This window comes from Perca fluviatilis, chromosome 8, assembly GCF_010015445.1.
Source record: "Perca fluviatilis chromosome 8, GENO_Pfluv_1.0, whole genome shotgun sequence".
NCBI classification, from domain to species: Eukaryota; Metazoa; Chordata; class Actinopteri; order Perciformes; family Percidae; genus Perca; species Perca fluviatilis.
In genome coordinates this window covers 21193179-21220969 of record NC_053119.1, presented here as the reverse complement: position 1 = coordinate 21220969, position 27791 = coordinate 21193179, and the positions used below count along the sequence as shown (strand labels likewise).

At 39.9% G+C, this 27791-nt stretch overlaps 2 protein-coding genes across 2 annotated transcripts; both read right to left on the bottom strand.

Moving 5' to 3' along the window:
- Window positions 1-744: 744 nt before the first annotated feature.
- Window positions 745-1668, bottom strand: LOC120563799 (galanin receptor 2a). Its single transcript, XM_039808206.1, has one exon. The coding sequence runs from the start codon at window positions 1666-1668 to the stop codon at window positions 745-747; it is 924 nt and encodes a 307-aa protein (XP_039664140.1).
- A 2288-nt stretch (window positions 1669-3956) lies between these two features.
- On the bottom strand, window positions 3957-6515 carry LOC120563429 (parathyroid hormone-related protein-like). The gene is made up of 3 exons (XM_039807583.1): window positions 6087-6515; window positions 5763-5881; window positions 3957-5186 (listed from the first exon to the last, which is right to left on the bottom strand). Exons 2-3 carry the CDS (start codon window positions 5864-5866, stop codon window positions 4796-4798), a joined length of 495 nt encoding a protein of 164 aa, XP_039663517.1. The 5' UTR covers window positions 5867-5881; window positions 6087-6515; the 3' UTR covers window positions 3957-4795.
- Between the last annotated feature and the right edge of the window lie 21276 nt (window positions 6516-27791).

Below are 27791 nucleotides of genomic sequence, written 5' to 3'. Positions count from 1 at the left end.
ACATAATCCAGCATTTCTATCATTTTTAAATGCAAACATTTGAAAAGTAGATTGTTTTTCTGACATTGTAAAAGTCTCAGTTTCTTGAAATAGCAAGAACATTCTCTTCCGTTTGTGATTTTTGTCATTCAAGATGCTGCTGTTTGAAATTATTAAAACAATAATTTTTTTCTCAGTAAACAAATATTAAGTTATTAAGCCACATTTGTCTCAGAGGACTTAAAACATCTCTTAAGAAAGACGTTGTAATGATATTGTAGAAAGCAAGCAATTATCCTGTGACAAATTTAATATACATATAGTACAAATACTACACAAAAAGCTTCATAAGGCTTTTGTACTGGCATGTAAAACAATAGAAAAGTGGACCAGATGAGAAGATCTAAGGGACAGAAACATCTGGTGCAACAAAATGAATCAAAGCGATAAGACTTAGTAGTAGTAATTGGATAATTACATAGGTTCCCTAAAATGATTAGATGCAGCTACTAACATTGTGACGATTACTGCTGTTTTTGTAGTGAATGTGAACATTTGATTGTAGTCAAGCCTGAAAAATAATCCTAAACCATTATTTTTCTCACCTTCTTACTTGTACATTTATACCTCAAATATGGAGGGGAAATCTAAAAGTAATCACAAAAAACATCCATCTTATTGTTCACAAAAGTAGTTGATTTGTATTAACAGTAAATATAAAAAGTGTCCCTGAATGCCAACAACTCATTGCTCAATCCCCTGTATTTAAAATGTGTCTGTGGTGACACTGATGACCTGCGGCTGCACTCTATTCCTGTTACAGCTGAAGAGCCAGGCTGCCCTCCTGTGGCGGTAGCGCTTTGATAGAAGCACATAGAGCACAGGGTTTATACAGGGGTGCAGGTACTGCAGCACAGTACAGATGAAGTAAAACATCTCCCAAGCCTGTCCATGGCGATACAGCCCCAGATACACACACAGCTCCAGCACATAACCAGGCAGCCAGCACACTGAGAAGGTAGCAGCTGCCAAGAACACCATGACAGAGGCACGGCGGGTGTTCCTGGCACTGGACACCGACATTACAGGGCTCTTGTGGAGAAAAAGAGCCAGCCGGGAATAGTTGAAGGCGATGACTAGCATTGGAACAAAGTAGTAAAGTACAAACTGGCTCAGGACCACTTGGTAGTGGTGCTCATGAATGGTTGGAAGGCAGAAGGAGAAGTTAGTTAGGCTTGGGCCCAGGCTCTCTTTGGTGGCAAACATACGCAGCGGCAGGCTGATGAAGAAGCTGAGGGCCCAGACCAGGACAAACATGAGGATGACCAGGTCCATGGTGGGCGGCTGGTACGGGTTGGTGATGATCATGGCGCGGGTCATGGAAACGGCACATAGCGAGTAGGTGCTGGCCGCCAGGCTAAAGGCCAGCAGGAACTGGTAGACCTTGCAAGAGGTGTTGCCCAGAGGCCAGGAGTAGGTGACGGCGGAGTGCAAGGTGAAGGGGATGAGCAGGAGGGTGAGGAAGTCGGCCAGAGTCATGCTGAGTAGGAGGATGTCGAGGCGGTTCTTACGCAGCGTGTTGTACTTGGCAAACAGAGAGAAGACCAGCAGGTTGGCACAGAGCCCGATGCCCAGGATCACTCCACACGTACAGGCAAAGATCAGCACATAGTTATTAGGAACAGCCATATTATCACCGACTTGACCTCACCTTTCGAATAAATAAATAAAACATTTAGTCATCATTTGTGTTTTGGATTAGTCGATTAACAAAATTAATCGGCAACTATAATCTCTTAATTGTTTCAGCAAAAATTCCAAACTTTTGCTTTTTCCAGCTTTTCAGGATTTTATGCTTTTCTTTGTCATGTACGACAGCGAACTTGATATTTTATTTTGGGGGGGGGGTTACTATTGGCTAAACAAAGCACGACAAAATATGTCATATTGGGCTCGGGAAAAAATAAAACGTAGTCTTGTTGCTATTTTTCTTTGACGACAAAACAATAATTGAATTGAGAATATATCATTTTTAGTTTTAAATATCATGAAAGGCTTATTTAGGCCTATAATGATAGACAATATACTATGTATCATAATGTCAAGAAAACACACGTGATATATCAATAGTAAAGTATAAGATACAAAGCATTTACATAGCAACCACAGGTTGTCTGCTAAGATACAAAACTTTTTTAATTAACATTTTGACATCTACTGCGGTGTAATTAAATGGAACAGGTGTTTGCCTTAGCGGTCATAGCATTTTAAAATGGTGCCAGATGTAACAATTCTCCGTCATTTGGACACACTTACCATCTTAGTTCCTCAAAGCACTATCTTCAGGCTCATGTTTGTGAGTGAACTATCCCCATAATGTAAACTTCTATTTCACTGGTGTCCATCCTGTTAAACTGGGCTGACGAAGGTAGAGGTGACAGCCTCTCAGTTCTCATTACAAAGTGTGATAGCTGAATGTGAAAGGAAGAAAGGCAAACATCACTTGGGTCAAATTGATTCTGGTTGAATTGGTTTAAAGAGAAATGGCCTCAGACCAGCTGCTCAGGAAACAGTGATGTACTATACATGCCTGTTTTGTTATGGTTCTTAGAGGATCTATGTGTATCTTTAGTCTTTTTAGTTACTTTCATTTTTAGTAACAGCTGCACTTGACATTATTAAAGTTTGTTTAACTTACTTTCTTTAGTCTTTTTGGGACTAAAGAAATACCTCATTAACTGAGACTGCACTGTTGTTTGTAAATACTTGAATTGACCTTTCCTGGCCTGTTAAAGTCCCCCTCTCTCTCTCTATGGAGTTGGTTTTAGGGATTTCATTCATACTGTATGAATTACATTTTAAAAATGAGCACTCTACAAAGACAAGTCCATTGATTATGTTCTCTGTTCCCACCCTTCTCTGGACATATTAATATCTCTCTCCATTGTTTGATTGATTTCTTCGGTGTGAGCTACAGGCTCCTGATGGCAGCTTTATCAGGCTTTCCACAGTATTTATGACTCCGTGTCAGCTAATGGCCTTTGGTGTACACTGCTGCTCTTAGCACAGGATATAGCTGATGCTGATGCATTTGCTAACCCCTCCATTACCAATGTCAGTGCCGTTCAGTCAGCGGCTATTAAAAATGCCATGTTCTCAAGTGGGACATTAACAGCTTCATTGTGTTCTGTCTGTCCCCAAAAGTCAACAAAAAATAGTTTTTCACCTTTTTATAATACATTTTAAAAACCCGTTTTGACCCAAATCTTGCACTTCTTATTTCTTTTCTCTCCACCTCTGTAGCAAGGTTATTGGTCACAATGAAATACTTCAGCAGGATGGATACTTACTGCTGATTGAACTCAGGCCCATGGTCAACATTACCCTGTTGCCATTTTTCTACCTTTTTCTATGTTTAGCCACTGCTTCTTCATTAAGAGGCAGGTAGTGTGCATACAGGTCTATTCCTTCTGAACTTTAGATTTAAGGGATAAAATGGGTAACTGACCATGCTGCAGATTAGTCTGCTTTGCAATCATAGTTTTTGTATTCCCTTGTAGTATATCATTCATATTATATATACAGTGTATATATATATATATATATATATATATATATATATATATATATATATATATATATATATATATATATATATATATATTAGTCAACTAGACTAATCGATTAGTCGCTCAAGAGAGATTTGCTGCTTTTCTTGTCTTATATGATCACATACTAAATATATTCAGGTTTTGGAATTTGGACTGGATCAAACAAGCTATTTGAATAGGTCATCTTGTGCTCAGTGAAACTCTGTGATGGGCATTTTTTCACATTTTTCTGATATTGTATAGATAAAATAATTAATTAAGCAGCCCTAGTCTCCTCCATATCAATTTCAGGTTTTAGAAGTTAATTAATTAGCTGAACATTTGAGCCACATATGGCTAGTGAACAAAGACACTGTGAATCAAAAATATTTCTAATGGCTACACTTTTAATGTTTGATTAACTGGAAAAAATGTACAGTATGCCCTCAGTGCAAGTAGAACATTAAATGAGTCTGACAGCTCCTGACTCGGGCTTGTTTTATAAAAAATAAACTATAATGTGAAATGGTAAGAGTGGATTTGATGAAGCATCCAATAAGTTACAAGTCCATGAGGGATCTAAGGTGAAGAAGGAAAGCAGGACCATCAAAAAGAAACATCAAAATAAAACTCAACCACAAAAGAACATGTACAGGATATAACTAAAGTGCATTATGGAATTTAGTCAGCAGCACCGTGATACATTCACAAAATAAATACACACTTTTAAAGTGAAATAAATTATGCCAGACAAGTTCGAACAGATGTATGCAGTGAACAGTTTGTATGTAACTGTAAGTTCACGATAGTCAACAAATATAGAGCCAAACAAAAGTAGACCATTCAGCCTCCCAATTTTGTGAAGTTACATTATATATAGGCAATAAATAGTTCATCCTGATCTACTCGAGCACACAGCTGGTTAGAGATCACAACATATGGCTTTGTTTTGAAGTCAATCAAAGTTACAGAGGCCTACAGATGTTCCAAATAAATATGGACTTAAGATGATGATATTTCACGAAACTTCAGGAAGTATGAGATCGAAAATACAAACACAGCAAAATATTACCATACAAGCACAACCTCAGGGCTGTAATATGAAGTGACTGAGTCAGCCATGCATAGAGTCTCTCAAATCCCAGTCTAGTTGGACCAATGTCAGTGTCTTAGTGCAGTACCATATAAAGGCTGTTGGGAGTCTCTTAGCCAGGGCACTGCATCCTTCATGGCTCCTTTGATGTGACAGACCGTGCCCGCCTTCGCTTCTTGTCGCTCTCTCTACGTCGGCCTAACCTCACCTTTTTTTTTCTCTTGGTGGCTACTTTTAGTGGCTGGTCCTTATATGCCAGAGCCTTGTTGGTCTCCTGGGGCAGGTTAGGGCCCTCTCTGTCCGGCCTGAACCTGTCAGGGAGGTTCTTGGTGGCCCCTGGGGGCTTCTCGTGCAGGGCATTCCCACTGAAGATTTGGCTCTGGGTTCTGCTCTGCACGGGTGGAGCGTGCTCATCAGCAGTGTGCACCTCTTCCAGCAGCTCCTGCAGCCACATGCGCCGCTTGAACTCCTGTAAGGAGCGGCCCTTGTCATGCATCAGCTGGGCATGGCTCACTGACCTCCTCCTTAAAGCATGAAAGTGAAAAGACAGAGTCACATCAACAAGGAAGGTTGCATAAAAGCTAATAAATAAATCCTTAAATGGCATCGTGCATGAGAGGAGAGCAGCACCAAGTTCATTTATTTCTAAATCTGTCAGAAATCTGTTTTACTGATTTCTCATTCCTGAGTTAGCACCTACAAAATCTAACAATTTTTCTTTTTTGTTTGACCTTTGTTGTAATTTCTTGGTACACCACAGTGTTGAGTTGAGTTTCTGTGTGGAACCCTTTTAGAAGTGGTGTCAGCTGAAATGTAAGGTCAGGCACCATGAAACCTCAGTACAGTAGGTGGCAGCATAAACAAGTTTGTGAGAGCTATCTCTAATCTGAGCTCCAGACCCCAAAAAGCCAAACATAGAAAACCTCCTGTACCTTAATTTAATCTGATTAATAAACTGTAGTTGTATTTTTTTGTATCATTAATTTGTGTTAAAAAGTGTTTTTCACCACTTTTAAATATAGTCCTTCATTTTTCAAGTTAATTTTGCATAACATGGAATTACTTTTCTATCATCAAAATGAATATAAAAAAGAACTCACGTTCTGCTACTAAGTGCATCAACTGGTTTCCCATCAAGAGTCACTGGGGAGCACAGCAAGAACATAGCCAGACTCCACTGATGAAGCATGACTATAGAGCACATCCTTGAGCCTAAGATCTGAAGAACACAAGATATATATCACTTTAATGAATTAAGTAAAATTTTGTTTTATGAATTTATACTCAACTGTTTGTCTACTACTCAACAGATTGTCATTAGCAGTGTAGGCAGCTAAAAAATGACACCATTCCTGAGTAAGAACTCCCAGGCAGCATTACTTGCCAATAAACTGTTTTAATAAAGTCACGAAACTTAGACTTACATAATGTGAATCTTTACAGTGAAAATCCACAAAAAGGTTGGTCTTCAAGCTGTAAAGAGATGATCTTGTTGCAAAAATGAGTTTGCAATGTAAAAAGAAAAATTATTTAGCCAAATTCAATTTGGCCATCTCAAAACGTGTGTCCAAATCCATTGGTGTGAAGGCAGCCTGGGGAAATCCCCTGTCACTCTGCTCCATTCATTTGCCTCCCAACAGTGTGTGTTGAGCTATTTATTTCTCCCCAGCGTCCCAATTGAAAGAGAGATAAAGATGGAAAGAGCAACAGCAGCAGCCCATTAGCTGCAGAGCTGCCACTCCACCCAGTGTTGCAGTAATCTCATGAAGAGTAACGATGAAGCATCTTCTCTGGTGGCCGGAGCCGGAGAGCAGAGCTGAGAGGCGTTTTACAGTCCAGCACTGTGCGAGTCCGTCTGAGAGAGGCACAGTGAGAAAGTCAAACTCCTCTTTGGGTGAAGATGCAGGCACTACCTTAGCCCTCCCCATTAAGTCCAGTCCTAACACCCTCCCCAACCTCCCGCCCCCAACAGCCCTTCACACACACCTGCTATGACAAGAAGGTAGCGCCCATGCAACATCCAAACAACCACACAATAAAGAGTATATTTAACACAATCTTGGAAAAAAAATGTAATCAATTTCAAATTATTTTAGCTATACTTTCTGAATAAAGTCTAATAATTATTTAATCAGAAAGAGGTCAGAAATGACAGGTGTGCACCAATGGAGGTAATCATGGGTTACCAAGCAGAGTGTATAAGGGGAGGGGCAGGGCTACTCCAAAGTAAACAGCCAGGCCTAACCACTTTCCCAGGGGAGAATGACCATAACCTCAGCGAAACCCAACCCACAGCCTCTCACTGCAGACCATTCAATTTAACTCCACTCTGCCTCAGCAAACCAGCTCACCACCGAATGGTTACAGTGGGCTCTGAGGTATCTCTCATATCCAGCTAATAAGGAAAGTGGAGCGCTTTGCATTCAGGCAGCCATTCACTGTGTATGTTTAGGTGATGAAACCAGTCAGAAGCATTCAGTAACATTTGTAATTTTTCTGAAAACAATAAATGCATGCATTAAAGGGTCATAGTCTGATGTATGAGGTATCACATTGATTGACAGCAATACATGCCCAAGTGTAGTAGTACCGGTATATGCAGCAGGGCGACTTTTTAAATATCTTGCAATGTTTTATAGTTGAACACAGATCATTTTAAGTATTGGAGACATTGAAGTTTTCGCCTGTTGATGGCACCAGATGAAAAGTGAAGTAATTACTTAAATTGATCCTGAGGGCAATATTAATGACTGTACAAAATTTCATGGCAATTCGTCCAATAGTTGTTGAGATATTTCAGTCTAAACCAAAGTATTGGACCAACAAAAAGACCAACATTACTATCCTTTCAGCCACACTGGTATCATGGCTAAAAATGTGTTATCCTTTGTTTGATCTGAAACGTTTTTTTTAAACTGCAGGACTGAGGACCTGCATGTTGCGCCACTTGTAAAACTTTGTGATCTTGAATAATACAGTTTTCTCAAATTTTCTCCACAACATTCAATTTTGGTACAATACGAACATGTTCTTGAGTTTGTTCAAAGTGATCTCTGCGTGAAATTTAATTAGTCTCAAATTAGAGACAAAAGACCATCATGCAATAGGATCACACCCGCCCGCCACAAAACCAAATAGGCCAGGGTACACACACACAGACTCCTGAGGTGAAAACAAAAACAAGCTGGTATTAACAACAAGATTCATGAGAATATTCCGCAGAACATCAGTTGAAGAACAATAGTACAGCCTGTGTTGATACAGGAAGTGCATTTGTAGGGAGATTCATACAAACTACCAAAGTTGTCTTTATTATACTCAACACTATTAGCCTTATCTTTTAGCCATGTTAGTCATGTGGCTCTAGGGAATAGTAGAGTTGGTCTGTCAGTCAGTCAGTCTTTCTGTCCTTCTTTTTGGTCCAGACTGAAATAGTGCCACCAGCAGGTTGACATGTTTCGCTTTTAGTGAAATTTTTGATGGATTGCCATTTGCCATGCAATTTGGTACACACATTTGTGGTCCCCAGAAGATGAATCCTAATGACTTTCTTGATCCCCTGACTTTTCTTGTAGTGCCAGCTGTAGTGTCAGCAGTTTCACTTATCCATGAAAAGTTCGGAACAGAAATCCCTGGTTCCGAGACAATGTATTAAAATACTTTGGCAACCCTCTGACTTTTCCTCTGGAGCCACCATGAGGTTGACATTTGTGGTTTTGAGTGAAACGTCTCAACAACTATTACATGGATTACCATAAAATTTGGTTCACACATTAATTTCCTTCTCTTTGTAATAACTTCCCTACGCATTCCCACCATTATCAGGTTGACGTCTCTAATACCTTGGTTTATGAACAAATACAAAACTAATGGCATTTCCAACAGCTTCAGCAGTACTTTGTGTTTAGTCCTAACCAGAAAATGTTGGCATGCTAACACCCTAAAAAACATGGTGAACATTAAACCTGCTGAACATCAACATGCTAGCATTGTTATTGTGAGAATGTTACTTTGCTGATGTTAGCATCTAGCTCATAGCACCACTGTGCCTGAGTACAGTCTCACAGGGTTTGTGCATTTTTTTCACAGGGCTGTGGACTAACATCTGGCTACACCACACATACGTTCTATAATAGGAGAAAAAAAAATGTAGCGGGTTGTTTGCATTTCCTCACACAGTTGTCTTGGGCGGCTCTAAGCTTTGGAAAATGGTCTCGGGAACGAACTTGTTTTATTGGAAAATTTGCACCCCGCAAAATAATACGCCCCATGAAATATTAAATTAAGTTAACTGTTCAATACAGTACAATACAGTAATGTGAGCTATTTAAATTACCTGCATACATGGTTAAATGTAATTTGTTCTTCCATTGCAATCTGATAGCAATCCCACCAATCTGTCCCAAAACATCCCAGTAAGATAGTTAATGCCATTAACATTAACATAGTAGGCCTGCCTTGCTGCTCAATCCAAATTGTCTTCAAAACTTGCCATTTTCAGTGTGTAGCTTGCTACCTCGAAGTTTGTAGCTTGTAGTTTCCCGTAGTGAAGGGATTTTGAGATCGGCAACACACAGAGAGCGGAAGTTGAGGGACAAAGCCTGGCTTTATCCTGGAAATGTACTTCCGTTGATCCAGACTAATACAATATGAATACTCTGCGTCTTTGGATTTTTTTTAGGGATTCATATTGTAGTTAAAATTGTTTGTGAGGTGACTAAGATAAATACAGTCTATTCGAGAAACCTTAGTCATTTATGTGGTCACTGCACCTATTTGCACTGTTTTACTGGATGGAATAACTTGCATTTCTCCTCATGAATAAAACCCATAAATTATTTCTGTGAGCAGTGATGATTAGTAGAATCACTTCAGGCTAGACTGTAGACCAGTTGGTGGTAAATTACTTAATAGAGGGCTCAGTATTTTACAAGCAGCCATGATTCAATTCAGCAAGAGGTCCAGAAGGGGTTTGAGGCTGGGACAAATATATGGCAGACCCCCCCTGCTGTCTCCAAAACTCAGCTTTCTTCTGTTTCCAGCGAGTCTGCCTCAAACTTCCAACACTCTAACATTCAGTAGGGAAAAAATACCTCATTTGATTCCATTCTGCAAAGACTTTACCTGCAAAAAACTATGAAAAAAATCCCATTTCCTGGCAGACAGCAGCATAGGGAATGGGAGCCAGGAAAGCTGCTTTTGATTCATGCTAAATTGCACTCTCAACACAGAACAGTATTCCTGTCCGTTTTTCATCCTTTTCACACTGCACCTACTTCACGTTCACACATACAGAACATATACACCCCCCCCCCAATTCCAAGCATCCAGCTTACACACACTCTGCATCCAGAGAAACACCCTCATTTTGCGTATAAATTCAGAGCTCAGCATCTATTTTTGGATGTGTTGTACCCATTCCCTCTTATTGGCCCACCCTATTATGTCATAAATCCTGGCTTTAGTTTCAGCAACAGTTCCTGCTTTTGTTGTGGAGTTACATTCACTAGTTGGCATGTACATTTGTCACTGTTAATTCCCATACAAGTCACACTGGAGCTGTTAGCTTTCTCTATTATTTTATTACTATTTTACAGCACCACTCCCCTTTAACTCAGAACACTATCCCAGCTTTAAGTGAAGTTTGAACATTACGGCAAAGTGAAAAGTGAAGACACGCACACTAAATACACCAATGCCTATTTGAAATAATAATAAATTCAGTGCAGTTTCTGTTAAACATTACATTCAACAAACGTATATAACACCTCAAATGTCATCTGTGACCATATATTTAGCTGCAAAGTACAGAATCAGAGGTTTTACAGTGTATTTGATAATGGTCCCTTTATGATGCAGTCATGGCTTTGATCGCTTGGCCATTTGTTCACATGAGAACTTTAGGTTTGTTATCCTGGAAAACCTCACTTGAAAAATGACTTTTGCAGAGTTACTTTCCTCTCATAATGGTTTTTTAACGGTGAGTTACTGAACGGGCCGTTTAATTTCAGGCATGCTTTATAATGTCGTATTGTGGGCAGTTGGAGAAGTTTTCTTCTAATCATTCACACCTACCAATCATAACTGTCATCCTAGGAATGCTCTTAATTCCTCTTTACCTTCTTCTGGTTCAGCTATTTTCAACAGCTCTGCTACTGAGGCAGAAATGTATTAATAAAAGCTCAGGAGATGAAATTTAAAATTGATGCACTCTGTTTTCTTTTCATTTGGTGGTTTCTTGGTGCTTAAGATGTGTCACATTAAATCTGGATGCTCTACAGAGACATGAAATTAGCAGTCGAAGAATAGAGCTCTTCATCGAATTTACTTTAGGACAGTTAAAATGCTGTGAACTTCAGGTGACTTTTAGTGATTTATTTGGTTAGATGTAGTCTTGCATTGTCAGACCTACTGTATCTACACAGCACATGGTCAGCACTGGAGTATGGTCTTGCTACCTATCTATTCTTGGATAGAGGGGGAAAAAACGCTCTGGTTTGTTTGTATTTCTTTAAACCAATCACAACCCTTCTGGGTGGTGCTATGTTCCAATAGCGAGAGGGGAGGGACATCCGGTGCATCTCTCACGCGCCGGATGTCATCATGTACATCCGTTGAGCTGGGTTAGATGGAAAACTCTGGAAATGTAAATCAATTGTTTAAGCAATCAATTAGATCACTCTTAAGTATGGGATAGCTAAGCCAGGCTGTATGCTGAGGCTTGACATTTTTTGTTTACTGTATTTTTTTTATCTGTGGGGTGAAACAGTCCTGTGTTTGGAACTTTGAATTGTTGCTAATTGAAAATTTCTGGAACATGTGCAAACATGCAAATATTTAAAATGGTTTAAGAAAGTCATGATTACATATTCTACATTTGTATTGTGACAATGATTAAATAAAAAAAAATGTATGCACAATTTTATTCCAAAACATTTCCTGATTGCATTGGTGGTGCTGTGGTTGCTACTAAATCCGAATAAATGTAGCATCCATAATTATGTAAACCTGTAGAGTATTTTTATCTCGTCGTCCTATTAAAGAATAGGCATTAGCCATAGCAGGTATTACTGTTTTAGGACTGTGTGTATTTCATAATTGATTAATCTGCATATATTTTCTCAACTAATCAACTTAGTTTTGTTTATGAAAATCTTCAGATTGCTTGTTTTGTCTGACCAACAGTCTAAAACCTAAAGGTGTTCAGTTACCTATCATATGACAAATAACAGCAGCAAATCCTCACATTTGAGCAGCTGGCACCAGTGAATGTTTGGCATTTTAGCTGGAAAAGGTATTACGATTTATAGATGATCAAAATAGTCAAAGAATAGGCAAATAATTTTCTGTTGATCAACTAATAAAGTAATTGTTTCAGCTTTTTAAGAATTCATAAATAACCTGGATCCCATTGATACTGTGGATATAGCTCTTAGCTATTGAGAGAACATACTTCTCACAGTTCAAACAATCATTTTTAGGACAATATTTTAAATCTTCACATCCATTGTATTGCACACATTTAGATGTACAGGCTTTAAGATGTTTCCAACACTAAAAGCAGACTTTTAGGTTTTGAGCCACAAAGCACAATGGACAGTTTAGTCAGGATGTCAGAGAAGGGTCACTGCTCCACACTTTAAGAGCCATACATCCTGAACATTACCTAATTCCTGCTCAGGGTTACCCAAACATGCCCTCCTCCGTCACGCATTTACTTGATCTGAAAGTGGCTGCAAGATTTGTCTGTTTCTGTTTCTGCTGCTTGATATATAATAATCCTCCTCAGGTAGCGCTTTGGGGCTGATTTCTTATTTACAACTAGATTTTTTTTAACATTAACCATAAATGTCAAGCTCCTGGAGACAGTGAGTCGGGGAGGTCCTACTAGGACAAAAGCATGTTGTCCAGACTCAGTCTAGAGCACAGTACATTAAATCATAATTTTTTTCATACAGGAAATATCTGCCACTGCACATTTTGCCTGTAAAATGTATTTCTAAGATGAAATGATTCCTGCCTGGCACAGCTCTACTCTCATCTGAACTGGCGGGGTTTTACACTCATCTATTCAATGTAAGAGCTTGTTTCTAGTGAAAACCTTAAATGTTGTTCATCTTATGATTAAACTGTGTGTTTGATCATGCCCAAGATGTGATTCAGAGTGAATCAAAAAGCAGAAAAACAAGTTCAGAGCCTGGGTCTTTGACCTGGCCTTATGAGGTGCCCACCACATTAGCATTTCTCTATTGGCAGATGTTGATAGTAGGGTGTCTGACTGTGGCTGGCCTCTCTGCAGTGGCCCTGTGCTCCAGGCTCTGGGGAAGGGTGGGGGTGGGCCCCTTACTCCTTATTCCCCCCCCCCCCCAAAAAAAAACTAAACCACAAGCTGCCTCATGTCTGATGCCCCCTCTCACTCTCCTGACCTCAGAGGCAGACCCCAGGCCAGCTGGACACAGCCTGAAACCCCACACAGTCACCACACAGCCACCACCAATGGCCGCCACCCTCCTGCCCCTGACCTATCACCCAAAACATTACCATAAACTTCTTGCTGGCTGCCAAGCAACACACACAGCAGAGCTCACAGTCAGACTCTGCACTGCTCGTCCATGTAAAGATGGCTCTGTCTGAGGGTAGAAAGTGGAGCTGGTGGAGAGGGGAAAGCGCTCCCGGTTATGATGGCATTTTACACGCAATATAAAACCTACTGTGGTGTTTTATGTTTTGTGGCTTGTGGTGATGCCGTGGCATTGCCTGTGGAACAGACTCATGCCCGCTGCAACAACTACTGTGCCGTATTTGAGGCTGATGAAAAATATGTCCGCCAGTGTGTGAACCTCTTTGAAACATGCCACAAGTCTGTGTGCCCCACATCTTTTACACGCTTGACAAATCGTGCCGTTTTGCGTTGCCTCTGCGAAAATTGAAGAATCAATAGAGGTCTGATTGAGAAGACCACACACACATGGTGTTACGGTAATGACGGGCCGAGTCTGTTTGTTTGCATAAGTGAAGAGCAGGCTCAAATCGTTAATGAGTGCTTTGCGTCCAGCGTGCAACCACAGCTCAGCCAGTGGGTCAACAAGGTTGGCCAGACTAACCACTGTGTGTATGTGTGTGTGTGTGTGTGTGTGTGTGTGTGTGTGTGTGTGTGTGTGTGTGTGTGTGTGTGTGTGTGTGTGTGTGTGTGTGTATATATATATATATATATATATATATATATATACATGTTTCTGCATGTCCTTGACAAATAAAAGAAAAGTTTACATGCAGAAACTAAAGTAATATCAGAATCCCTTTGTTTTGCTTGCAATTATTAATTTGCTCTTACATCATCTATAAGCACTCGCTGTAATGTTTCTATATTTAACATCATTCTATATTTACATGTACACACACAGATACAGTTTTGTTTTTCAAGTGAAAAAAGTGCATCTAGGAGACATTTCAGTGAATATTGAAACTGAAAAAAATGCTTCACTTGAAATTTCCAAATCGTTATAATGCATGGTCTGAGCCAAGTGCACTTCACTAACTCAAAGCTGATCCATTTACTGTAAATGAGCTTGTCTCTGTTGGTTTCCTGACCAATTACTGTACAGTGAACTTAGGTCCTGTATTTATTTATCCATATGTTATTTTAAATGGACTGCACTCAATGCAGAGGCCTTGTTGAACGGTCTTGTCCTCCCAGCCTACCCTGGGACATGCTAGCAGCGCTTGGCAGACAGACACGGATGCTGAAGGCAGCCTCTGGACAGCTTTATCCTGCGCCGAGCAAGGCCACCCGCTTCGTGCTCACCATGGCACAGTGACTGGCACGGCGTTCCCCTGCCTCAGTTTTTACCTCTCAATTTTCTGCTTCTCCAAGAGAACTAGAGAACACTGTGCACTTTTTAAAGCTGTGTGACCATGAAAGGATATCAAGGGCAAACAGAGAATAGGAAGTCTCAAACTTAGTAGAATACATTATAACTTTAAAAAGGCACTCCAATGAGGGGATTATTAAGTGAATTAAAATTTCATCTGAGTGGTAGTCTTAAATATCACGAGTTAAAATAAATTAACTGATAAACTGGAAAGCAAACATTATATTTAATAATGATTAAATATGCTGAGCTGAAACAATAAGTCAATAATAGATCAGCTGATCGACAGACAAAAAACAACAACAACTATTTTGATAATAGTTAAATCGTTTCACTAATTTTTCAAGTTAATATTTCTGTGTTCCAGTTTCTCAAATGTATAATGATTGGCTGTTTTTTTTGTCTTACGTTATATGATAAACTTTCTTTCTTTGGGCTTTGGACTGTTAGTTGCTGATCATGAGTTAAAGGAAACAGTTATGGGCATTTTCAAATATTTTCTCACTATTTATAGACTAACGATTAATCATCAATAATTCAAGATTCAAGATACTTTATTGTCGTTGTATGAACACAACGGAATTTTGTTGGTGGCAATCAGTGTAGCTGCAGTAAATAAATAATTAAAACAAGATAAAAAACAAATAAATAAAAAAAATGGTCCCTTGGCAATGCACATAGTACTCATATGAGTTTATGAGAGTTTTTTTTGTTTTGTTTTGTTTTTTGATTTTTGATTTTTTTTTGGGGAACGATGGAGGCTACAGCTCTTGGTCTGTTAGTCCGGGTTTTGATGGTTCTGTATTTTTTTCAAAATGGTAAATGGAATGAAAGTAATTGTTAGTTTTAGCCCTATTTGAAAAATATATAATAGGATGTGCCATAAAAGTTGGATAAATCAACTTGCATATACACATACAGGTGAATCCTGAAGACAAGATAAGAAACAATGAGATGAAACTGGTTCGCTGCAGCAGCAAATTGGATATACAAAGAAAAATATAGCACAAATGAAGTTTTATGGCTGTAGAAAAGCAAATATCAGAAGGAGCCACTTCATTTTCAGACTCACTGGGGCTAAATAGAGAAGGGATATGTCATGTTTGATAATTATTATGAATTGGTATGGTTCAGTGTGTGGTTTCATTTAGCAGAAGTCTCTTTGTAAAAGGAACTGTTAAATCTGCAATATTCAAAGATGGGATTTGTTATTTTATTGAAAATGCCTTCCAGTTGGTTTATAAAGCTAAAATAGTCAAATGTGGTGAACAGTGACATCATGCTCTTTTACAGAAGGCCACATCTTTTGTTACTGAAGATTTCACCAAACGCAGACAGACAGACTTTTAAAAATACATGAGCTCGGTCATCTAAGTGTTTTTTTTCTGTGAGACACAATAATTTAGAGCATTATTAAAGTGACAAAATGCAAGAGGACACTGTTTAAGGAGCATCTATGTCTCTTCAGATCTACACTAGAAAGCAACCGACTTTGTAACGAAGCATTTCTTTTTGTTGACTAAAATAGATATATCTGAAAATATGCAGTGAAATAACTCATAGAAACATACACTAAACAAAAACATAAAACACCATAGCTTATTAAAGTCAGGCTGATACTAAAATCAGGAAAAATAATAATAATACAACTTATTTACCTCTATAGTCTCATCTGTTTGACCGTAAAGTGACGTATAGTTGAATTTTACATATAATTTAACTTATAGCTTCATATTCATTTTTAAAACTGTGCATCTATAAACATTGAGGTATTATGGGAAATATCCTATATGTCAGAAGTCTTGTTCTGTCCGTGAAGCTAAGAAACAGTACACTAAGCTTGTGATTAGTTTGGGATGATAGTATTTCAACACAGGTCACAGTATCAAATGCTATTAAATGCTTAGTAATGTTCCCTTTAGGTGTTCTGGTCTTGTGTTGACCTTTTAGTTGATGAAGCTGGTTCTGTAATAATATATTTTTCATAATAGGTTCACACAGAGAAAAATATCCCCACACTCTGAGCACAACCTTTAGAATAACTCTTTCTTTCATGAATTGGAAACACATGTTCGGCTTGATGATGTAAACGTTCAAAAGTGTTAATTCACTAATAAACAGTGAGTCCATTAGACATTTGATTACATACTCTTGGCAGCAGATAAATCAACATTGAGTGTAATTCAAACATGTTTTCTGGCCATGCGGCTTGTTTTCTGTCCGACTGTGGTTTTCCAACAGTCTAAATCCATGAAGCGGATTTGTTCACAACAGCCAACATATTTCTCCAATCTGCATCCCCTTGTAAAGCAAAGGAAGGAAGGCAGAGCTCACAACTGTTGTTTTTGTGCTGCCCACGGTCTCACAACCCTGTAACATAAGGCTGGGCTTTCACTGCCTCTCCACTGCATGAGCAAAAGGGAATTAGCTTTTAAAAGTTTGTTTTGTAAGAGTTGTAAATAAAGCAGCACTGATTCAGACCAAGATCCCCTTTCTCTGCTGGTTTTGGAAATTCCGAGGCATGCTGAATGTGTTTATATTACACTGTCCCCAAGGAGAGTTTAGCTTTGTGGTGCAGATGGATTACAGGGGGAAAAGAGCTGTTGTAGACCTTTAAAGTTCAGTGTTAATGGTGGGAGTGAAGTGGCTGTGTAGGTGTGATGTGTTCATTTCACAGGTCGCTGGTATTTCTGTATGAAGGGTCAGGGGGATTCCCAAACCAGCCCAAAAAGGATGGTGTTGTTGCTCAAGATACAGAGTTTAAAGCTGCACTCATGTCATGTCATCATGTCATGTTTCCTCTTATCCCTTGCTGCTGCAACAGTGTGAATTTCCCCATTGTGGGATTAATAAAGGATTTTGAATCTTGAACCTAGAATCACTAATCACATGACTAGTTTTATGTAAACGGTTTCTGATTCTTTAGTTCTCTTCTGCTCTACCAAGTGTTTCAGCATCTTTCAGCTCATTGTTTTGGTTTTACGGCCCGCAACTGCCGAGAGTTAGATGAGAAGATTGATACCACTCTGAGACATGGAAGTGGTATCAATCTTCTCATCTAAGTCTTTGCAAAAAAATTAAATAATGCTAATAATGAAATAAGCGTAATTGTCGCTGTAGTTCCTCATCTGCTTGATGGGTGTTTGCTAGCATGTTCATCATAACAACTTTACAGGTGATAATATGCCGCTGATGTGTTTACACCTTATGTCAGTTAATGCAGGTTAAACGTATTTTGATAAAACAAAGGCCAGAAAAGAAAAAAAGTACAGAGAGGGTTAAAACAGTAAAAGATGTTGATAGATTTATTTTAACACCTCCACAGCTGTAGATATCTGTTCCCAATCAGGACTTTTCGTGTAAGAGCACACCAGTTCTCCTCTACGGTAATGAACCACAGTGAGAGCAGTCCTATGCTGTTTGGATGGGAGCATGAGTGTGTGTGGGCAGGCATGCCTGAGGTTGCTGAGCCTCGGCCTTCTCTTCAACATTAATAAGGACTTCCTTCCTACCAGACAGAGTCAAACACCTGATCACTTACCAAGGAGGACATGCCCACGCATCCCTCAGAGCTGGCAGCCTTCAGCCACTAATAAGGATCAGCCTGTGTTCTTTAGCTGCCCATCAATCAAACTGTTCACATGCCGGACATCCATACACAAATCATGCTTTCTCTCCGTACTCCACCCCTAATGTGTGAGAGTGTGTTTATGTGTAAGCTTAGAGATATCATGGGTGGCAACTATATCCAGGGAGACAGAGCAAGAAATAATCCCTCTCATACGCACACACCACTTCAAAAATTACAACTTTTTCTCCAATGGCAATAAAGTTTGGCTTCTTTTAAAAAATGTAGAGCCAAGATACACCAGGTGAAATGGGCATTTTCATGATGTGCATAACCTTTTATTTTTCCTCCTTAAATATCAGGTTTTGAAATATTTTTTTCCGTGATTGAATTAGAGTGGCCAGTCACAACTGACTCAGGGACCCATCGACAGAGTTTTCAGCCTGGATGCTGTCAAAGAATCACTTGGCCAAAGCAACAGACAAGTTGCTGAACAGAAAATTGTCTTATTTACAGAGCTCAAGCTTGTGTCTGTAATCAGAATTGCTCCAAAGGTTTGCAATATATGATTCCATTATCACATTTCACTTGATATTAGATTAGGGAATGATATCTCAAGCATGTGGGCCACACATGTTGGCTGTCATGAATCTGGCTGTGTTCAGATTAGTGTTTCATGGTTCATATTCTGTTAACATACCACACAATGTTTCAGCAGTAAGAGCTGCTTTAGTCAGTTTGTGCTCAGCATGGCTAGCAGGGAACAAGATATCCTTCAAATTAAATCAAAACATACAGTCCTTCACTCCTTCAGCCAGGAAGTATATCATCATGAAGCTCAGCATAAATTAGTTGCTCGGATATGATTACTGCAGACCTTTTTAAAAATGTTTTTAACATTCAGCGATAGCTGGTCTTCATGTTTTGTACACAACAGAATAATATCAATAGATGCTGCAGTATTTTGTTCTTACATTGCAAAACATGTGATAATAACGTAATGATGTTGTTGGACATATCAAGCATAACATTATTTGGCTTCTGAATGTTCCATTTTAACGTTGACATAACCTCCCATTTCCATCAGGGGCGGCCACCATTGGGGCGGGTGAAGTTCAGGTGGTAGAGCTCAGTAACTGTAGGGTTGGTGTTCTGATCCAACGTTCTACATGACGACAAGTGTCATTGAGCCAAAGGAAAAGCATTCAATACCATAAAACGTAATGGGTACGTGCTCTTTTCCACCTACAAGAATTGAGAAATCTACTATTGCTGCAAAATAGAAACGTTCGCCAGCGAGTAAACTTTATGTCCAGAGAAACATAAGCATTTTGTTACTTTGGAAAGCATTACAGACGACAAACATGTCACATAATTTGTGAGCACAGAATTTCAAATAATTCCCTTGGCTGACTAAAGATGTAAACTGTAGTTAGATATTCCTGTTTGCCCTAGGCTTGGTATTTGCTCCTCTTTGTTCAAACTGAAAACCAAAAATCTCAGTGGCACTATCAAAGACAAACAAAACAAATCTTTATCGAGTTACATTTCCATAATGCAGTTTATTTTTGAATGTCCCTCTGTGTGGGTTTTCCACAGTACAAGTCTGAACAAAATTCAAGCCCGGCTATTCTACACTGCTAAGGTCCTCAGCTCTGTTTGATTAGGGCAACACACAGGAGGTCCACTGCCACGGTGTTTTCTTTACCTGGGCCCATAACTCTTAAAAACACACAAACACTTGGGTTGTAAATGACCTGTTCATCACACAGTGACAGGAGAGGTGATTCTGGACTCTTGGTGGGCCAGGTGTGCAGATCAGGACAGCTGTGCCGTGCCAAGACCTGTTGCCATGGTGACGTGGGGCCATGGAAAGTTCTGGAATCTGTCGCTGCTGGCAGGGCCGAGCTCCTGAACGGGACTGGTGTTGGCTTTGCCTCCAGCTGTTTCTTTACAGACATGCTGAACGCCAGCAACAGCCAGGGGCCAAGATCAGCCCAGCAAGTCTGGCCACACACAGGACACACACACACACACACACATACATATATATATATATATATATATATATATATATATATATATACCCCCACCGTTATAAAAGCACACACAAACAAACACACAAGCATTTTCTGCAATAAGCCTGTCTCTGCCAGAGCAACAAAATGCAACAAACAAAACATTTTCACACATCAGTTTTTTTCATATTTCCATATCATTATTATTTAATGTATACATATACATTTTATTTACAGTATGTAGACCTACTTGTTTTGTATGGCACTTTTTCGTCCATTTTTGAATTAGTTTTCATGTCACTTTGCTTGTGTTTGTATTTCTAATAATCGTTATTTGTTTTATTAATTCTACTTTTTGCAGCGCTGGCTCCCAGGTTATACTGTCGCTCTTGGGAGTGTTTTAAATCTCATCTCAGTACTTGCTTATTCTCACATTGATGCTTTGCTTCAAGTTTGTTCTTATTCTTTAATAATTATTGCTTTTTTTTTGATTTAATGATATATTCAAATGTCTTATCACCTTTTCTGTAATTGTAAAGCACTTTGTAACCCTGATTCAAAGTGCTATATAAATATTTAATTTTTTTTTGCTGTATGGTGTTTGCTAGTTATCAGACTGAATTGTCATTTGTTTGTATTCAATCATTGAAATAATCTAGATTTGTCCAGTGATTCAAAGGTGTGGAACCAGGTGCTGTGTTTGCTGCTGTAATAATTGAATCGTATCTATGATCACATAATGCACAATATGCTTCTTTGTGTCTAAAGAAATTAGAATAATAAACACATTCGTTGCTTGAAATCATATATTTAAACAGCGTGCCAATCAGCTTTACAGCACTGAAACCTTTCTTGGACAAATACTTTACAGATGTTACTTTTTTCTGTGACAAAATATACAAAACATACCCGTCCAGTTCTTAACTAATTATAATGTGACAATGGAAAACACAGTGCTGGAATGCTCCCACTGTACCTCAGTACTATCAGTGGTGCAACAAAGTTTTGATTGAGGAACCTTTGAAGTTGGTGTCAGTGAATAATCGCTCTGTTGAAACGGCCCCACCACAGAAAAATAAACTTGCCATCTTTTGTTTTCCTTGTGTGGTCGAAGGTAATTCATTGAGTAAAGAGAAATGGGAGGGAATTTCTTTCAGAGGCTTTTGTTCACTAATTCATTACGTTCTCAAGACCAGGAAAAGTGCCTGCGGAAATTAAAATTTATTGAAATCTATTTCAGTGGTAAAGTTGGCCGTGTTTCTTGGAGAGTCTGGCCCTTTTTTTTAAACTTGCATAGTGAGTTTTGGTCAATGAGGAGGTGAACTGCTTTTGTGGTTGTGCTCGGAGAGAGACATGTGTAGGTTTGCGGCTGGTGGAAACCTGCAGTTAGAAGAACTGGTCATAATGGGAAGGTATAGACTGATTGGCAGTCTTTCACTTTTAAAATGAAAACATTATGATTGTTATTTCTGCAAATGCGTGGCCAAAAAGGCCAACAGACAATCACATTGGCTGCTAATTTGACTGGATAATGGAGTATGACAGCACAAAATGTGTCGATCAAAAGCATCAGTAATACAAGTAATGAAGAGCAAGGGTTACAACAATGTTACAGTGAGATATCCATTATAGAGAAGGAAGAAATACTATTTCTTCACTAACAGCCACCTTCGTAGTCCATAATGCATTGCAACTACAAGACATGTGTTTTGAGTAAGTGACCCAACATGCAGCTTGTCTTGCTTTTGGTATCTTATCAGTTTTCATCAAAGAAATATGCAGATTTAAGACTTATTTCTGCAAGGTGACTTACAACACCCTGTACAGTTGTGTCAATCTCATTCACATGGCTTGTTACCTTTTTCGTGGAAATCTTTTCCTCCCTTTTTTTCTGGCTCTGGCACACAGGAAGGTCACGTCACCATTCTTAATCCCACCTGTGAAAGATTTTATTGCCTCAGAGCCATTGACCGTTGATAATCACAACATTTGACAGACCATTTGAATTGCTGAGAAATGTAGACAGCTATAGATGTCTGGCACGAGGCTAATTTTGCGGGTTTTGATCTTGGTCTCAAAAGGAAATGCATTGTTAAATTGTCGTGACCTCCTCAGGTAGGCTATTCCTACTGTACAACTTTTCAGAACTGTTTTGCTGCTTTTCTTCCATGCACTGTGTCACCAGCAGGTTTTAGGTGTCCAAAGTTTCACTTAAAGCTCTGTCCATACTCCAGCAGCTCAATAGCTTGCTGAGATGAAGTACGACCTGACTGACTGAAAGACTTCCTCTTTGCTGTCCCTCTCACTGGGCACAGAGTGGGTGGATATGGTTAGCAGCAGTCATAACAAGCATTTTTCAAAATGAGCTTCGTCTGATGACAACCTCGGACATATTGAATGCCTGACAGTGTTTTCCAGTCCAAGTCTCTGATGATGCTGTCCAACAAAGACTTTGCTCTTCAACTGTATATAGGGAGAATATTAGAAAAAATAATGTTTTTGGAAATGGAGCAGGCATCATCCGGGACAGCAATGTGTTAAGCATCGTACGCATGCACGGCTTCCTCAAGCTGCTACAAAACTGCTGCTACAAAACTTTTCACTGAATTCACCCCAAATCATTATGTTGTCACTTCAATTTCAGTCTCACATATGGCATTATATGTCTTAATGCATGTGGTTACTACACTTATTACTTTACCAGAGTGTGTCCATCAACTTGCAAAGCTTCACCAATAAACTAATTTCCATTTACTGTCTACTGCTGATGTTGTAAGTATATCTTTGCTTTCCATATCCGTGGTGACTGCCAGCACTCACACAACCCACCCATCTGGTCTCTGACACCTGAGGTTGCCATCCTGTAAGTCAGAAAAAGTAAGAGCTATAGAAAGGTGACAACAGTTTTCCCTCCTAGCTTACCTCCCTGCACCACACTGAGTCTGACAAGCTGCTGAAAAATAGGACCGGGTCACATTTCAGCCTCAAAAGAATGTGCAGGGGCTGTGAGTAACCCTGTGGTCTGCTTCGGCATGTTTGGTCTGGCTCTTCATAATATAATGTAGTGTGCCATTGAGGACCGAGGGCATAAACACCAAAGAGAAGTGCCGAGGGCGTTCCTACTTTGGACCAAAATTGACGCCAAAACCTAATAGTAGCACTGTAATCAGTCTTCCCCCTAATATTAGCACCATGGCTTTTTTCTCCAGGGTGGCGGTTGGTGTGTTTGGCTCAGTGCATCCTCTTTGACCTTAAATTAAGTCCTGCGGCTTTGTAAAGCACCTCTTGGCATAATCAGCAGTCAGCACATTAATAAAATCCAGCACTGACCTTGTTTAAAATGCTTTTACCTGAAGATAATGATACCAATGATTTCAACAACATCCTCAATTTCAATAGTAATTCTTCTTAAAACTAAAGCGGATTACAGAATTGATCCGTTATGCTTCTCGGTATGTCAGATGTATTAACTTCTTGAGCTATTTTTGCCACATGGTTTTATCATTTGAACTCCGCTTAGGAAATCTCATGGAACTGGTTTTCTCTTTTATCAAAACCAGAAGTGCTGGCTTATGGCGGGCTGAAGCAGGCGCTGAGAAAGAGTCCAGTTACACAGAGAAATAAATTACGAGTCCCAAAAGGACTGGACATGAACTTAAAGATAACTTGGTCAATGCTCTTCAAATCATGGTTGGTATTCAATACCACCCCCACTGGCAATTGTTGCACCTCTCACACTGCAGGGTTGCCTTCTACTATCGCACCTGTGCTGAATTTGCAGGAAAAGTCACTTGAAAGAGAAGAGCATGTCAATTAAACTAGAAGCCAATCTCTTTTCAATCAAGCCACCCAGTATGCGCTCTCACTGTGAATTAAAATTAAAATTGATATCCCCAGCAAGGCCAATATTTTTTGTTCTGCCACTAAATGTCGGCGATTTATCATTCAAACATCCCAGGGTTTTGTGTAGGTACTTTTGGACCTCAGGTTCAGTGGGTTTGATGCTCAGCCAGGGACAATATCGAATCCATGCCAAGAGTCCAAGCTGTGAACGCTTGTCTGAGAGTTACCGTAAATCCTTCTGCTCGCACCACTAAGAAGCTCAGAAAGCCACAGCCCTGCTATTTGCCACCCCTGTGGTCCTTACAGGTAGCCACTGAGACTCCCCAAATTATGATCTTGGTGTATAGGGGAGCAATGCAAGAACAGAGCTCAATGGATAAAGGCCTACCTGTTGCCCCTTATTTTCCTCAGTGGATAAGGACTGAAGCTGTCAGTTTTCCTCTGTATTGATTAATCTGGCACTTTATTTGATATGATCCTGATGATTAATGGCATATTATCCTCAAAGGCTGCCCTTCTGATAGAAATGTTAATATTTCAGATTCAGATTTCCTGGTTGAACCTGATATTTATGACTGTTATACCTTAACACGCTAAACTTACTCAATGTGATGTATACATAATTCCATTCACTTAATTAACCATTTACCCTATCTCACTGTAGTGTAATTTAGGATTGTTCTAATGTCCCAGTTGCTTAATTTTATGTAATATTAATTCCCTTTAAACTTATGAAATATTCAATAAAGGACATTTTGCATACAAACTTTTATTTCCACGAAAAAGAAGCTCCAGAGAGCATTATTTCCGATCTAACCATAGTACTTTAAGTGTAATAGTTATTATATTTTCTGTTTTCCCCTCAATGAATGAAAGTTAAACCTTTCACATCTTAAACAAATCACTGATAAAGGTCAAATCATATCCATCATAGCCTCAAGTGAATTATGGTTCATTAATGTTTGAGATCCACCATCTTGATAAATTTCACTTCCAATCATGATAAACAGCATTATGCCAGTAAACATGATAATGTTCTTAATTTAGACTTCTTTTTCCAGATGGAAACGGGTCCGTCAGAGGGGTCCAGAAGGTGAAGTCCAACACTGCCCCCACCAGGAGTTCCCAGCAGGGTTCTGGGATCACACATCAAGGTCTGTCGCTGGCCCTCGACCCCTGCCGAGGCCTCTGTGACGGGGAGGAGCCAAGATTGAGTGGGCCAGAGGAGACAACACACCATAGCTGTGTGCAACTACACAGTGAGTCCTTTCGCCCGTTGCCATGCTGTAGCTGACCGCAGGATTGCTGTGTTTACTTAAGAGCCGGTGCATAAGAGAAAGGCGGACCACCGGCAGTCACCACCCGCTGGGCCCTGGGCAGGACCTGGGGCTCATCTTTGTTGAAAATGGCTCTGGAACCTGCCACCTCCCACCGGGCTGGCCTATATTTAGCAACAAACTGAAAAACCTCTTCATTCTTAAAAAGCTGTTTAGGTTTCCATTGAGAAGGGGGTTCAGAGGAGGACGGGTAGTGATGCTGCACTCCTGTGGTCTGAGAGGTGCTTCTCTTTGCCCTGGTCTCACCTGTAAAAGATATTTGTGTTAACAGCTTACCAAGGATGGAAATAGTCTATCTCCAAAGGACAGCGTCCTTGGTCAAATCTGGTCAAATAAGAAGACAGGTCCTGGGAAATCCAAGAAGAGACATTGTTATCATTACAGCTAACCAGCAGCGTAGAGAGGCGACAAAAGCAATATGTGAAAAATAGAAACACGTCACACCGCCAATGTACCTCATTTCTTAGCCTAGATATAAATTTAAATTGACACTTTCTTCTGATCTTTTCACTCTAATTAACAATAGACTAGTGAGTCTGTAAGGGGTGTGTGGAGCCTGATGTCGTGAAAAGCTCAAATAAGATTTAAAGTGCAGATGTAGGAAGAAAATAGGAATATACAGTAATAGAAAAATTGTCCACACACTAACTTTACAAGATCCCTTTGATAGTCCTGAATCTAGTTTCTCATAACTATTATTTTAAGTATCTGAATGTAAATACTTGACTATTTCTGCTTAATTTTCTAAAGAAATGAGGTTGCCTGTTTCCTTCCTAATGAAAGTGACTTTTTGACAATTTGCTGACTCTGTCTTTTTCTGTTTGCGTGCTGTTCTACTCTTCCCACTTCTCTACGTCTCATTGAACTCAGGAGGAGGGCAAATCCAAGACAGGACATGCGTATTACATGTTTTCATTTGCCCTCATATATGCCTGAATAGTGAAACAATCCCTCTTTTCATGCCCATGGTTTCATTCAGTGGGTGGCGAGAGCACCACTATGATTGAGGATGAGGGAGCTGGGTGATTTTTTCCAAGGTGAGCACCTCATGGGAGATGACTGCTCGCTGCCATTAGTTTAAGTGCAGGAGTGTCAGTTAACCCGACACTGGCACCAGGAATACTTAATGCCAGATGGAGGGAGCTGTCCTTGAAGTCGTAACAAGCAGGCGCAGAGAAACAAGCCTTTATTCAGTGTGAGAGAACATAGAAAAAAATTGATAACTTAGCAAGGTTACCACAAAGTGTACGTTAAATCCCACATAGGGAAGGCAGGGATAAAGGAGATTGAAGGGGGTGTGGAGGGGCAAAAGTCCAAAGTGGATAAAAACACAGTTTAGATGTTGCTGACTGTAATTTTTGATTACATTCAAAATATGCAGGAATATAAAACAAAGCAGCGGTTGTCACGCTAAAGGGCCCAGCTGCTTAAAAGGTGTCAAATTATTGTACCTCAGCTGGATACATCGGTGTTGGAAGCCAGGGGGTGAGAAAAGAGCCAAACCCAGCAGACTTTGGCACATTTGTCCTTCACCGCTGGCACGGATTAACCACGCTGTGAGGCTTCAGAGCATCGATAGGCCCCCAGCGTTTTACTACCCAAAACTATGAGTTGCTACAAGAGCCGAACCATCCAGACTACCTCCTGGAACGACAGTAAACAAGACGACAAGTGCTTTTTTCCACATAGTGCACCTACTAGTCCACTGACCAAATAGTTCTGATGTAGATCCAGCTAAAGAGCAGTCGCAGTCCAAGGCACTATGAGGCCTAAAAGTTTCAGTTTTCAAGATTAAATAAATAAGATCATATCAGCTTGAAGTACCAGGTTTTTGGGAATGTGTCCTGGCTGCAGTAGAGACAGAGCTGAGAGCTATTACTTAAAATAACTTGACACCAGAAGGACCTAAAATCCACCAGTAAGGAAATTACAAACACAGTCATGTCAGTTTATGGAAGCACCTCACACAAAGGTCCCCAAAGAGCTCTTCTTTTTTGGTACTTAATTGAAAATTGAGCTTGAGTCCTGCCAACGATTGCAATAAAATGCTGAATGCACTAAGCTGTTGGCATGTTCCCTGATCTGGCACTTGCACCCAGGAGTGCCACTGAGTCTCTGTTGATTGTCTACTTTTCATTCATTAGGTACGGTTAATGATAACACTCCCGAACGGTGACTCCTTGCTTGAGTGAGGGCCTGTGAGCTCAGAGCCCAGGCATCTGAGAAAGAGAGGAAACAGTCGAGGGGCATGGTGGTGTCACAGCCGACACATCACAGGAGGCTTTTGAGAAGTCTTTGGCGCTTCCCATACTGGTCTGGTACCAGTGTTCAGCCATGCGGACAGAAAAACTAAGCAGAGGCAGGTCTGTTGAAAACTTCAGCCAAGTTAAGCACGGAAATATTTCTTTCCTGTTAACTCAAGAGTCTGGCAGTCACCTGTGTAAGGTTGCACTCTCTTTTAGTCGCGAGCCACCGGCCTTTCGGTTCAGCC